The following is a 13820-nucleotide window of genomic DNA, read 5'->3' as shown; positions in this document are numbered from 1 at the left end:
GTTGCAAGAGATGATTTAATCTCATTTGCGTAACTGTTGGGAAACTCTAACTCTTAGAAAACATTCTCATCTTAACAAGGGTAAACACAATTGGGCAACAATCAGGGACACACCTGATTAATCCTTTTGCTGCAACACAGTGATGTGAGATTGACCAGGTATGAGTCACATACAAAACTAACTGTTGTTTGTATATGTTCCTTTAAGTATAATTGTCTACCCTTTAAAATGTAGGGGTAATGGTCACCAGGTCCTATCTATCTATTAGGGATACTCGTATCAATATTGAACCGTTCGATACAGTGCTTTCGGTTCGGTGTATGTATGTATCGAACAATAAATTTTCCTTCTGACGATGCTGTCTGTGTTGAGCACTCAGTGGATCTGCGCTCGACAGTGCAGCCTAGGCGGAGTAGTCGAACGCAGACTCACTGAGCGCAGGGCAAGCTAGCCAGACAGAAGTTAAGCTCTCCTTGCAACATGGGAAACTGAACCTCCCCCACCCTCATTCAGATCTGGCGTTTGGAACTATTTTGGTTGTCATGTGACGTATGACCCTGAAGGTAAGCGCGTCATGGACTAAAGTAAAACAGTATGTTGGATGTGCCACGCAATGCTCAATTACATGGGTGGGAACTAGTGTGTTAGTGCAGTTAGCTCGTTAACGTGTTGGCTGTCTAGCCCATGCACGGGGCGATCGGCGGTAGCTCGTTAACGTCATTTCAACGAGATTAACGCTGACAGCACTAGTGGGAACACAACGAATATGACTGCACATTTACGCCGACATCATCCTAGTGCAAAGACAAGTGGAAGCAGACAAAAACAACAAGCATGCATGCTACAAACGTTATCCGAGTCATTTAGACAGCCGTTAGCACATGATTCTCCTTATGGGAACCTGATATGTTTAATATGCTGCTGAGAATATAGCCCAGAAGAAGCGTATAGTATAGCTTTTATTTTGGAAAGAGCCATTTCTCTGTAATAAACTCTCTTTTCCAAAGATGAGTGATTCCTCAATCAGATACAGGGCTCGCAATATCGATTTTTCGAGTCGGGCTACCAAAATCTATCTCTTCCCTGCCCGTCGGGTTATCGTAGAAAGGAAAAATATGTGTCAATGCTTTTGCATTCTTTCGGAAATGTAGCTGGGTAATTATGTCATTGGCATCGGTGAGCCACTGTCAATATGTGACATATTGAAATCGCGTTTGAATTTGCGCTTGTTTTTTGCTTTCACTTTGCAATCGTGCGAACTGTGTATAGAGAGCGACAGCACTGATCTGTGAGTGATGATAATTTGCGCACCAATTCCTCTGACATCGTCTTATTAATCGTTAGCTTACTATGCAAACATGACAAGTGAAATCTCCCGCAGCTTAAACATGTGAGAGGTTGATCACGCAGAGAATCGCTGAGCTTATGTGAGTGCGTGTGTAAAAGCAGCAGGATATATATTTTAGTTCTGCTGAGCCACATAAGACAGGTCAGGGTGAAGAAGTGACAGCCAAAGAAAAGCTTACCACAAAACGGAAAAATTATGACAAATCAGACTATAAGGCAAAAAGAAAGTGCAGCTATCAAAAATAAAAAACGCGCACAAGATAAGAAGTTGTAATGCGTGTACATAACATTTTCTGGAGGTGGACAGACATTTGTTTAGAACTCTTAAAGATGTCGAAGAAGCTCCTTTAAGCAATTGCTTTGGTTTTCCTCCACCTCCAAAGAAATGTCAGAAGGAGTCCGAACCACAAAAGAAGCGCGTATTCTCGGAAAAGTGGTTGCAGGAGGTGAGCTGGCTTCAAACAAATGATGAACGCACAGAGATGTGGTGCAGAATGTGCCGTGAAAATCCCACTCTAGCAGACAAAAACAGTGCTTTTTATATGGACGCAAACGCGTGTTGCAACTTCTTATCTGGTGCGCGTCTTTTATTTTGACAGCAAATGCGCACATGCGGACCACTTATGTGCACCCGTGTAAATAACATAATGTTCTGCCGGGTGTGTTGTTGGTTTTCTCTCGATTTCTGAGTCGACAAGCGCCTTTGTTACTGGGACCAGTCATTTTAAGAAAGGCCCCCATTAGAACCCATGAGAAATGCAAGAAATGCATTATTGCTCAGTCTGCAATATCTTTCCCAGAACAAACACCAATTGCAAATAACATACTAAAAATAAACCTGAAAAATCTGTTTAGAACAGCGTACTATGTTGCAAAGAGTGAACTACCACTGGCACAATTTAGCAGTCTTTGCAAACTTCAAAAAGCAAATGGCCTAGATCTTGGTTCCACTTGTCTCTTACCCGTGACTTCAGTGGAAATTTAAAATTCAGGATCTGACACAGACTGATTCATGTCCTACACAGTTCTTACAAGTTCATAGAAATTTCTGTTCAATTAGAACCAAGTATTTGAGTTGATGATTGTAATTTTTATACAATGTTAAAATTTGTTTTTCAACAATTTTTTGATTAATGTTTTGTTTCCGTTACAATATTATACCTTAATGTATAATATTGTAAAGGAAACAAAACGGGAAACAAAACATCAATCAAAAAATTGCTCTCTTTTTTATTCAGGCTACTTAAACTTATTTTGGGCTACAAAAAACTGAAGAGTCCGTGCCCGAAGGGCTACCAGGGATTTTGAAATTTTGTGAGTCCTGATATTTATAATTTTAATAAATGACAAATTAAAAAGGCATGAACATTTTTTTTGTATCGAAAAAATATCGAACCGTGACACCAAAGTATCGAACCGAACCGTGAATTTTGTGTATCGTTGCACCCCTACTATCTATATATCTATCTTCTGGCTTTTTAGAAAATGTAAAGAAACTAGAAAATAATCAGGTGTTGTATATTACAACTGTGACCCAGCATTTTGTGTTATTTTATATTGTTGATTTCTTATGTTATTATTTTGTTAAAGTCATGTGCTATCCTTAAGTAATGGTATAGTTGACTTATTGTTTGAAAATTATGCTACTACATTCTGAGCTAAAACAAAAAAAAAAGATCTCAAAAGGTGTATTTCGTGACATAGAAACAGTAGAATGAAGAAAATGTATCCAAATCTACGTGGTCCTGTGTGAAAAGGTAATTACACCCTAAACCTAATAACTGGTTGTGCCACTTTTGACTCCAAGAAATTCAATCAAGCATTTGTGATAGCAGGCAATGAGTCTTTAACATCGCTGGGGGATGGCCCAATCTTCTTCGCAGAATCAACAGCTACAACAGCTGCATCCACTACAACTCCTTGAAATCTAAAAGGTAACCAAAAATTAAGCCAGCATTGCATTTTTGGCGACAGCACAATAAATGCAATGCTGGCTCGATTTTTGCTTTTTTTTGGTTTCCTTTCAGATTTCAGGGAGTTGTAGTGGGTGCAGCTGTTGTAGTGGTTTTAGCAGGCGCTTGTAGGAAGACAGAGAGAAGTTGCTTCAAGGAAATATTGTTGTTGGTAGTTGAGTGTAGAGAGAAAAAAAAATCCAAACATTTTACAGAAAGTGATGTTCATGTGTGATTTAAATGTGGAGGATAAAGAAAGTACTCACCTCATATCAGCCGTGGTGAGAGCCACCATACTTTTCATACACATTGACAATCTGTAGAAAATTCCTAAGTATTGTATTACTTGCATTTGCATATTCAAGTAGTATCTGCGTATATAATCACTTATAATAATACTTACAGGTTGAACTAGAGTGAGGCATAGGAAGCATCCAAGCAGAAATACCTTCAGCATGGTTCCACTTATTGTGGAACCAATAAGTGTTGAAAAAAAAAGACAATGAAGACAATAAAGATGTACTGAAATGACAGATTCATCCAAGCAAATAAAAAAATGATCTTTTACAATTGTTACACAAGAAATGCAGTTGTGGCTGAGGTGTGGTCCCTGGTGCAGCTGCAGGGGAGGAGTGGTGGAATGAGCTCAAGGGGTCAGTACCGGGAGGCAGGTGAGCCACAGGTGGTGGTGATTGACTGATGATGGAGTCTCTGGCTGTGTCCCAATTAAGAGACCGCATGCTTGAAGTACGCATTTTGAGTACGATTACGTCACCGCCACGCAACGACGGCTGTCCCAATTCGAAGGGACAGAAGGGAGCGGCCGAAGAGTGAACTGTCAAAAGTAAGTACTGAATATGATGTCACTTATTTATGTGCGAATGTTTAATAATGAAGAACATTAAAACATTACTGTTGGCCACATGTCGGCAAAGTTATGTGACATTAGTGATGTTTGTACTTTCAGCATTAACTTGGTTTTAAAGCCTCTACTTCAAAAAATATATATATAGTTGACCTTAATCTTACAGAGAATGTGATGATTTTATGCATAATTAAAGTCAGTCATATATCCACAAACACAACAAGCTGAAAGTCAGTGATGCTGCTCGGTTTGCAGTCCTGAATATCACGGCACAAGCAGGATTCACTGCACTGTTAATGTTAGCTATGTTATATTGCTGCCTCTGCTCGGTGGTGTCGAGCCAAACGGACTTTAAAGTGTGTTTGAACGAGCTGACGGTTCACTCGTTAAGCTGAAAGAAAGATGCTTTAATCCCACTTTTAAAGACAGTAGAAGGCGAAAAATAAAAATAATCTTAATTCTAACCAATATGGTCCTGCCTTCGCTATTGTGGTTGATATGGCGGTAGGGACGGCCTTAGGGCGTCTGGGGAGTCCATAGGGACGTTTTCCCTGGAGGGCCTAACCCGGGGGATGTGGCCATGACCTGGTTAGGGGCTCTGGTGGCTCTTAGATGGTGTTTTCCTTGTGGCTGCGTACAGCGGAGATGGGGGAGGGTCTGTGCTGCCGGACGTTGGTTACTGGCCTGGTTGCCTGACTGCCCCTGGGTGGGTCCGGGACGAGCGTGGAGGCTTGGGGGTCTGGGGATGCTCCGCCCCCGGTCTGGGGTGCTGGCTGGGCCTTGGGAGCTTGGGTCCTGGATGTTGTGTCGCCGGAGCTGTGGGCGGGTGGGTGCAGGGGGGCTCCTCTGGTGCATCGGCCCAACTAGGGGACTCTCTAACTCAAGCCTGTTCAAATGGCGGCCCGCGGGCCAAATGCAGCCCAGAAGCAACCTGCGAGTGGCCCTGCCTGTGGTCCTGGCAGAAACACAGAGAAAACGCAAAAAATGAATTCATTAATTAATTTTTAAAAAATTAAAAATTCCTACAGCGTAGTGTAGACTGTGAATGCAACACTCCTAGTAGCCTAGCAATATTTAACCCACAATGCACCGTGATGTAAACATATTAAACAATCATCGTAATATATGATGCGACAACAGCATGTCTTTCTCACTCCAAAAGCGCAAAATTGACAATGAAAACTGTCGGTTTAACCCTGCCTGGACTGACAAATACTTATTCATTTTACCGAGTTTAATAATCTTACAACCGGAGTTGTACTACCATGGTGAGGGTCCTGTACAGCCCAAGAGAGAGCTGCAGCATCTTCCCTTCGTGTTTGCTTCTTGGCAAAGAAGAAAAGGCCTTTCACAGATTCTGAAACAATGAAATACTGCATGCTGGCCGTGGTGGATGCGGTGAAAAGTGAGTGTGACATCTGCTATTAAAAACGTACCCCTGTAGGACAGTTCAAATATTTGTAGAATTGAAGTTCTGGCGTCAGACGAGTTTGAAATGCTGTTAGATGACCTGAAGAAAACTGATGTAATGTCTATAGCAGGAGATCACAGACAGAACTGATAATGCACAGTTATGCGTATATGTCCGTTTTTTGGATGGGAAATTGCTCGGTTTACTACCGTTAGAGGGACTCACAGCTGGCGAAATTATGTTTGAGAAGATTTAAGCTCTTTTTGAGGAAAATGGTCTGGATATGAAGCGTGTCTGTATACTTGTGACGGATGGGGCTCCATCCATGGCAGGAAAAGTGAGTGGTCAGTGAAATATTTTTTTTAATTTGAAAGGGAATTATCAAAATGTTTTTTGTTATTATTATTTCAAATGTGCAAAAAATAGTTTAGTTATAGCTCCCTTTTTTTAAATGGACCTTTTGGTGTGCATTTGTGAGAGGTCACCACCAGATTTATAGGGGAAAAGGAATAAAAAAAAAATACTTGTTTTTCAGTACAGTTGTGTGGATTTGAAATTGATCATGATCTGCTGCTTACTGGCTTCAAAAAAAATATCTGGCCCAGATAAATTCCTCGGTTTGAAAATCTGGCCCAACTAACTTCGTAGTTGAATAGGCATGCTCTAACTGGTGGAGAGGCTGTTATATCTTTGTAGGTGGTCTCCTCTCTACAGGAGCTCACTCTGCAGGTGGGGGAGAGATATAGGAGAGGTAGAGAATGAACTCAACCTGGGTGTCTATTGTCTTGTGTAGTTTGGGAGATGATTGGATGATGGGGTGGGTGCAGTTTTCTCTGGGGTGGAGTCGGGTGGGCTGCCCCGGACTCTGTGGAGCTGGGCGGTGCTGCTGCTGTGGGCCCCGGTCTGGATGGGCCTGGGCCCCCTTGCCCTGGTGGGTTCCAGAGTGTGGGGGTGCCTACTGGGGTCAGCGGGGAAGCTGGCCCCAGGGAGGGGCCGCTTGCCCCTCCCCTTCTTCCCTCCCCATCCTCAGCTGCCTCCCTATTCCCGCTCTACCACACCCACCCACACACGCAGGGCTTGGGGTGCAGGTATGTCACCAGGGTGCAGGGGAGGCACTCCCCCTCTGTCCCCTTCTGGCCCCTTCTATTTGACAGCACGGGCCGCGACCCGCCTCGTGTTCCCAGGGGGCAACAAGCATCGAAGGCGTTGGAAAGGGAGGGGGGATGAGTGAGTGCTTATCAGTGTAAGTGTATGTGTGTGCGTGTCCATAGTTTAGCTGAGACAGTGTCCTTCGGCCTATCAGGTTAAGTAAACAGTCCTCCAGGCAATCCAGGTGTCCTTGCATGGGACGGGAAGAATAGCCGTAACACAGTCGTTATCAGGGAGTGATTGTTCGGCTCCAGCCTTGGGCCTGCAGCTGGTGCCGTTATGGGGGTCCTCAATCTCGATGTTGATTTTGTAAATTTCCATGCGAGCAGCCCAGGAGAATTTTCAGGCTGCCCTAACACTCCGACACTGGCCTCTCGATCTCCCGTTGGAGAGCCGCGAGCCTCCCCATGATGGTATCAAACTTCTGTTCCATGGTGTTGTCATTCTTTTGATTCTGAGACCTCACAGCTGCAGTGATCCGTTCCGCGATGTCTTCCAACTGTCGCTCAAGGGTCCCATTTTGAGCAGGCCTCTCTTTGATGTATCCCCCCACACGCTCAATGTTGTTGCTTTGAGCCTTCACAGCCGATGCAAGCGTCTCCAAGGTGTTGACCATATTACGTTCGTTGTGAGAGGTCGCGCCTCGTCCCATCGCTTCGATTCCAGCGGGCAGCCTTGGGGGGGTTTGAACAGCCGGTTCCGCTCTTTTATTTCTCCGATAAGCCAGGGCTAAGCCAACTCCAATCAGCAAGAACCCTGTTATCACGGTTCCGAATAGATAGATATCTTCAGCGTCCTCGATCGACAGTCCTGCCAGGCACATGACCCTCCAGTTCTGCCACCCGTCCATCGTGTATCCGGCAGGGAAAGTCCCTCTAGGGCACTCAGGCTCTCCCGAGCCCAGACTTCTCGTTGAGAAAAGGGTGTCAATAGCATTCAGAGACCAGTTGAATCCTGCAGCTTATCACACATTTGATTTCCATGTGTGACAACTGCAAGTGTCCAGAGTGAGGACAGACTGAGGGACACACTGCTGCACATCATCTCAGACAAATCATCTCAGACAAACTCAGCAGTGTGTGAGGAAGAGGAGGAGGAAAAGCCAGCAGCTGACGACAGATGGAGAGAATAGACAGACTGTTCCCTGTTTGTGAAGGACTGCTAGGAAAGTTTAAAATAACTAATTGTGTGTCCTGAATCAGTCTTATTAGGTAATGTTCAAATAATTTTATCATTCCAGTGTTTTCAGTGTGGGAGAAAGTACTCAGGGCCTTCAGGTTACACACTATGAAAGCCAGCAACAAGTTTAATGTTCAGAAACCTAAAGTATGTATCAGCAGCAGAATGGAGCTAAAAATGAATGTTTGTTTCAGTTCTATGAAGCTTTGAGTATTTTGGATTAGTAGCACTGCTGTGTTTGTTGTGTCGTATTGCTGTAATTGTTTATATGCTTTATATATTCTGAGGTAAGTTGATCTATAGTGTTACATCATATTCTATAAGGATGTTATGTGTTTGTATACTTTCTGCCCAGTTTGACCCATTTAGCAGAAGTCAGTCTGTTTAAGGCTCTGATATCTATTCTGTATGACTTAAAGCAGTTATAACATGGTCTGATTTTCTCACCCACCCAATAAAGGAATATTTAATATCTCAGTCTACTCTTCATTCTATCAGAAACAGTTTTCACAGCTCGTACATTTTACTTTTAGGAAGAAAGAAAGTGTACTTTATAGATCCCCGTGGGGAAAATCCTCTCTGCATTTTAACCCATTCACTCAGTGACACAGTGGGCAGCCATTGGGCGCCCGGGGAGCAGTGTGTAGGGACGGTACCTTGCTCAGGGGTACCTCAGGGTAGCTGTTCAGGGGAATCGAACCCCCGACCTTCCGATCATGGGGCCACCACTCTACCTACTGGGCTATCCCTGCCCCACATGTATGTAAGCGGTGAGCCAAATTTAGTAATGCCAATATATTAAACGAACAATATTTGTCTCTTATATATGATACATCTATATATACACTGTCAAAGATACTTGTCTTTGAGTGAAGATTTAAGGTGATAGGATATTTAAATAAATGCAACTTAAATCTTTGACCCACAGTTCAAGCTCACTGCTGTAATATATTCTGTAATATATATATATCTCATAATAATCTGACAATACATATAATATTGGCCATATTATATTTACATTACCGCAGTGAGATGATTTTAGTCTCATGACCAACATTAGCTAATTGTTATTTATTAACTAATCTTGAAATGACTGTTCAGTCAAATGAAGCCCAACAATCATGTTTTACAGTTCCGTGGTCTCAGCCTCAGATACTCAACTAATCTCTGACTAAGTGATGTCAGCACAAAAACTGAATGACCAACAAAACATCTTTTCTCCTTCATTTATGTCAAACAATGCTGTATGTAATGTTTCTCGCGGTTAGTATCATGGTTGCTAGGCAACCTGAAAAGCGCGACAAAGGCTAGACAGTCCCATTTCACAAGCCTCTCACTTCCGCACTTCTCGTACTTATAGTACGCGTAGTGCGTGTACTTCAAGCGTGCAGACACTGAATTGGGACACAGCCTCTTTCTATTTCTCTATATAGTGAAGCCAGATTCGAGCCGGGAGAGAGAGAGCTCGACTGGAACAGACTGTTTTCCTTGAGTTCACAACTGTCAAGAAAACGCAATAATAGTGAGCACAATCCTCGTGTGTGTCTGGTACTTTTACAACAGTCATGTGAGAAAATAAGGGCACCGCATTAAATTATCAGCTCTTAATTAAGAAATGTTCACATATCACTGTCCAATTATGTTTTCGTGTATTACTGGAAACAAAAAACAAAAAAAGGAACAAAAATTGTGTATTTTAATGGAGGAAAAAGTTAGGACATTCTACCCCCCCTAATAACTAGTGTTGCCACCTTTGGCTGATATAACTTCAGTGAGACACCTTTTGTGGCCTTTTACCAGTCTCTGACATCGATCAGAAGAAAGTTTGCCCCACTCCTCACACACAGCAGACTTCATGATGGATTCTATGATGGTGAGCTGGCCAGGTGGTGCCTCAGATAAGCACCCCCAAACTATGATACTGCCACCTCCATGCTTCACAGTTGGTATGAAGTTCTTTTCTTGCAAGGCTGTATTTGGTTTATGCCAAACATGTCTACTGTTCTGGTTCCAAATAATTCCACTTTAGATTCATCTGTCCAAAGAACATTATTCCAGAAGTCATGGCGTTTGTCTACGTTTGTCCTGGCAAACTTCAGTCTGGTCTTAATGTTTCTCTTAGAGAGCAAAGGTTTCCTCCTTGCACACCTCCCATGAAAGTCAAACTTGTGTAGTGTCTTTCTGATAGTAGAGTCATGCGCTTTCACATCGACAGCAGCCAGAGCCTCCTGTAGTTCCAGTGATGACATTTTAGGCTTTTTGATGACTTCTTTGAGCACCTTGCGGTCTGCTCTGGGGGTGAATTTGCTTGGAGGGCCAGACCTGGGCATGGTGACAGTTGTTTTGAATGTCCTCCACTTGTAAATACTTTTCCAGATGGTGGAACGGCTGATGTCAAATTCTTTTGAGATCTTTTTTAAATCCCTTACCAGACTCATAAGTGGCCACAGTCTTCTTTCTTAGGGCGTCAGACAGTTATTAGATCTCACTATGGCGCTCATCTCAACACTTAAAAGGTGAGGAGCATACCAAACTAAATCTGAGGTTGCAATAGGACAAGTCTCCTTTATAATGCTGGGTAACAATGTACTGATCCTGTGCACCTGACGTGATACACCTGTGTGTGATTTTAACCATTTTGAATAATAATAATAGAACTTAACAGAATAAAAGAAAACTCAACAATATAAAATAACACAAAATGCTGGGTCACAGACCCACCCCTGAACGGTGGTAATATACAACACCTGATTATTTTCTAGTTTCTTTACATTTTTTAAAAAGCCAGTAGATAGATATATAGATAGATAGGACCTGGTAACCATTACCCCTATATTTTAAAGGTTAGACAATTATACTTAAAGGAACATATACAAACAACAGTTAGTTTTGTATGTGACTCACACCTGGTCAATCTCACATCACTGTGTTGCAGCAAAAAGATTAATCAGGTGTGTCCCTGATTGTTGCCTAATTGTGTTTACCCTTGTTAAGATGAGAATGTTTTCTAAGAGTTAGAGTTTCCCAACAGTTACGCAAATGAGATTAAATCATCTCTTGCAACTGTGTATAAAAAGCTCTGCTGTCAGTACAGCATTACCACAATCATCCACATCTCTGAGACAGTCTGCTGAAGTTGTGAAGACCTGACGGTAACATTTCTCATCAATCTCTTATTGCTTCTCTGTTTTCAGTATAATGTTGGTTGAATGGTGATTTTGCAGATGGTTTTCACCACATCTCATCTGAAATATTGTTAACAGGTGAAATCACTGAAAACATGATCAAGGTTGTGTTTCTGCTTGGATGCCTGCTGAGCCTTGCTCTGGCAAATCCTGTAAGTGTAATATGCCTGAAGACTGTGCTAGTGATGTTATCTGTAATATATGAATATATCTTGCACTGTGTGTGTAACTGTGTAACCAGAGACTGTGTCAGTGCTCCTATCCTATCATATCCAAACAATACATTTGCATGTTTTTTTTAAACAGGACGACTCAGCACACGAGCGCGATGCACGTTCTTCATCTGGGGAGGGGGTGAGTCTCATGTTTGTCTTTCTAGGTTTGAACATTAGACACACTTGACTCTCTGATATTTACATATCTCTAAGAAGTTATTCACCAGAGAATGCATTATCACATGTAATAATATATATTACTGATTCTCTTGCAGATTACTGGGCCTTCCCTAAATCGTCTTACCCTGCTACTACCTTTTCTACAGAATCCAGCACTTCTGCAGAATTCAACGCTCCTTGCTTTGCTTCTTGCTGCTATACGATAAGCTGCTCCTTAACCAACAGCTATTACTGCCACAAACCAACAATGAATAAAAACCTATGTTGAATTGCACTGGGGTTCTTTTGTCATTTATTTACAGGATTATTGAAAATCAGTGCTTATTTTTGAGTGACTCTGTCTTAAACTAAGATTAAAAATGTTGTTGTGCCAACAGTGCAGTGTAGCTAGCTGAACGCTACTTCTTCACTACGTACAACTCTGGATACTGTAGCTCTTCTGAAAAAGAAAGGCTTCAACCAGTACCTGATTCCCTGGTATACCTCTCAAATTGGCACCTTAAAGCACATAATGTTGCTTGTTTTGCTTTAGTTTTTCTCTTTTCTAAACTGAATCTTGACTTTTTCTTTAGTCTTTCTGCTCACTGTTGTGTTTGGTAGCTGCAAAATAAAGTTCATCAGTGAAAATCAGGCAGACACAAAATTTGTTTTGGGTTTTTCACAAACACCTTTTTATTGTACAGTTTGGCCCATAATGTCACGGTCCTGGGTCGGATCAACCCAGCATTTTGAGTTCCTTATGCTTTGGTTTATTTTTGAATTATGAATCTGTGTTTCAGTTATTCTGGTATGTTTTTGCATTATGACTAAGGTTCGGGTTGTATTTTGTTATTATTGCCGGTTTAATTCAGCGTCTAGTCTGTCTTACTTTGTCGAGTCCGTGTCCTTGTAAAGTGTGTCTTGTTTCCTGTTTTACTTTGAAGGTTCATGTTCCTGTCTTTGTCAGTGTTTCTAGCTTTATTCCCCCTGTCTTGTTAGGTCTTATCCCTCCCAGCTGTTCCCCTTGTGTCTTTAATTCCTTGATGACTCCTTCAGTGTGTTTAAGCCCAGTGTGTCTTTGTGTCAGTGTGGCATCGTTAACGTCTGTTCATCCTCATACCACCCTGTGTGTTCTGTTTGCCTGCCTGCTAGTTTGTTTGCATTCCAGTCTAGTTAGTTCTTTGTTCAGTCTGCATTCCCACAATAAAGCTGAGGGTTTTGAGTACACCTGTGCCTCTGTGAGTCCTGCTTTTTGGTCCACCTTTCCTGCCTGCCTTCACACAGCCATGACACACAAGTTTTTGGACAAAGCTTTTGTCATTTTTCCTACTGAAAGTAGCTGTACATAATGTTACATCTGTGAGATGATTATGGGCAATTTTTTTCTTCAATGTTGACAATTTTACACGTGAAGAAATTCACAAAGTCATCACTAGTTGACGTTAAACGACTGTTGGCTCAACAGAGCCCCGGGTTTTCTCAGTCTGGCTAGAGTGTTATAGAGAAACCTATGTTTGTTCTTATTTCCATCAATCAGTGATGAATAGTAAGATGTTCTCTAGTATTATTATATAGCCTTTTTTTATACAGATGCAAACTGGCTTTCCAGGCTAAACGATGATCTTCTAAATTAGTAAGGTGCAATTTCTTCTGCAGCATACGAGTTACAGCGGTCCCTTGCTATAATGTGGTTCACCTTTCACGGCCTCGCTGTTTCGCAAATGTTTTTTGGTAGAATTTTGCATAGTTTGTTTTAGTTTTTGTTTGCACAGCGCATTGTGTTCTGCGTCCAATCTTGTGCCGGGTTTCCTGTACAGTACAGAATGCGTTCAGCTTGTCAAATTTACAAAAATCTTCGATCGCTAGCAGTGTGACTCTGAAGTGCTGTACTGCATGTTTGTAAGTTTTCTCCCCAACAAACACAACAATGTTGACGAATTGTTTTGCACCGTCAAAGGCACCTGCGGTAGCACCCAAAAGGCAGAGGAGGCTGCTAACAATCGCACAAAAAGTTGGACTTCTGGACATGCTAACGGAAAGTAGAAATTACCATATTTTTCAGATTATAAGGCGCATTAAGCGAAACAAAACAGTCCGAAAAGTCAAACTTTACACAACTCATTCTTCTTGCTTCCTCTACTTCTGTACCATTGATGCATTAATGTTGAATTCTCTTGCAGCTGCTCTGTTCCCATGTTCTAGACCTGAAAACAGTTTTTTAGCCTTGATTTCATTCTGGAATACTAGACTTGTTTTTCTACAAAGATTTGAACTTTGAGTGTTTAAACAAGAGAGAAAAGCGTAAAGATGTTCATGCTTGTCTGAGAAAAGTGTATAGTGTGTAGTGAAGGGTTTTAC

At 42.0% G+C, this 13820-nt stretch overlaps 1 protein-coding gene and 1 long non-coding RNA gene across 2 annotated transcripts; one reads left to right on the top strand and one right to left on the bottom strand.

Annotated features, from left to right (window-relative positions):
* Positions 1-7076: 7076 nt before the first annotated feature.
* Positions 7077-10233, bottom strand: LOC147327794 (uncharacterized). Its single transcript, XM_086297406.1, has 2 exons — positions 10050-10233; positions 7077-7684 (listed from the first exon to the last, which is right to left on the bottom strand). The coding sequence occupies exons 1-2, from the start codon at positions 10231-10233 to the stop codon at positions 7077-7079; spliced, it is 792 nt and encodes a 263-aa protein (XP_086153532.1).
* Positions 10234-11009: 776 nt separating this feature from the next.
* On the top strand, positions 11010-11785 carry LOC147327793 (uncharacterized). Its single transcript, XR_015130045.1, has 4 exons — positions 11010-11055; positions 11167-11240; positions 11395-11442; positions 11579-11785. It is a non-coding gene; the product is annotated as an uncharacterized LOC147327793 (long non-coding RNA).
* The last annotated feature ends 2035 nt before the right edge of the window (positions 11786-13820 follow it).

The sequence above is a fragment of the Aulonocara sp. 'chitande type north' Nkhata Bay genome, linkage group LG6, assembly GCF_057382095.1.
Source record: "Aulonocara sp. 'chitande type north' Nkhata Bay isolate Kocher_YH1m ecotype deep benthic linkage group LG6, A_spYH_male_GT1.1, whole genome shotgun sequence".
Lineage (NCBI taxonomy): Eukaryota > Metazoa > Chordata > Actinopteri > Cichliformes > Cichlidae > Aulonocara > Aulonocara sp. 'chitande type north' Nkhata Bay.
The sequence above is the reverse complement of the archived record's forward strand: the minus strand, read 5'-3'. Positions and strand labels throughout refer to the sequence as shown.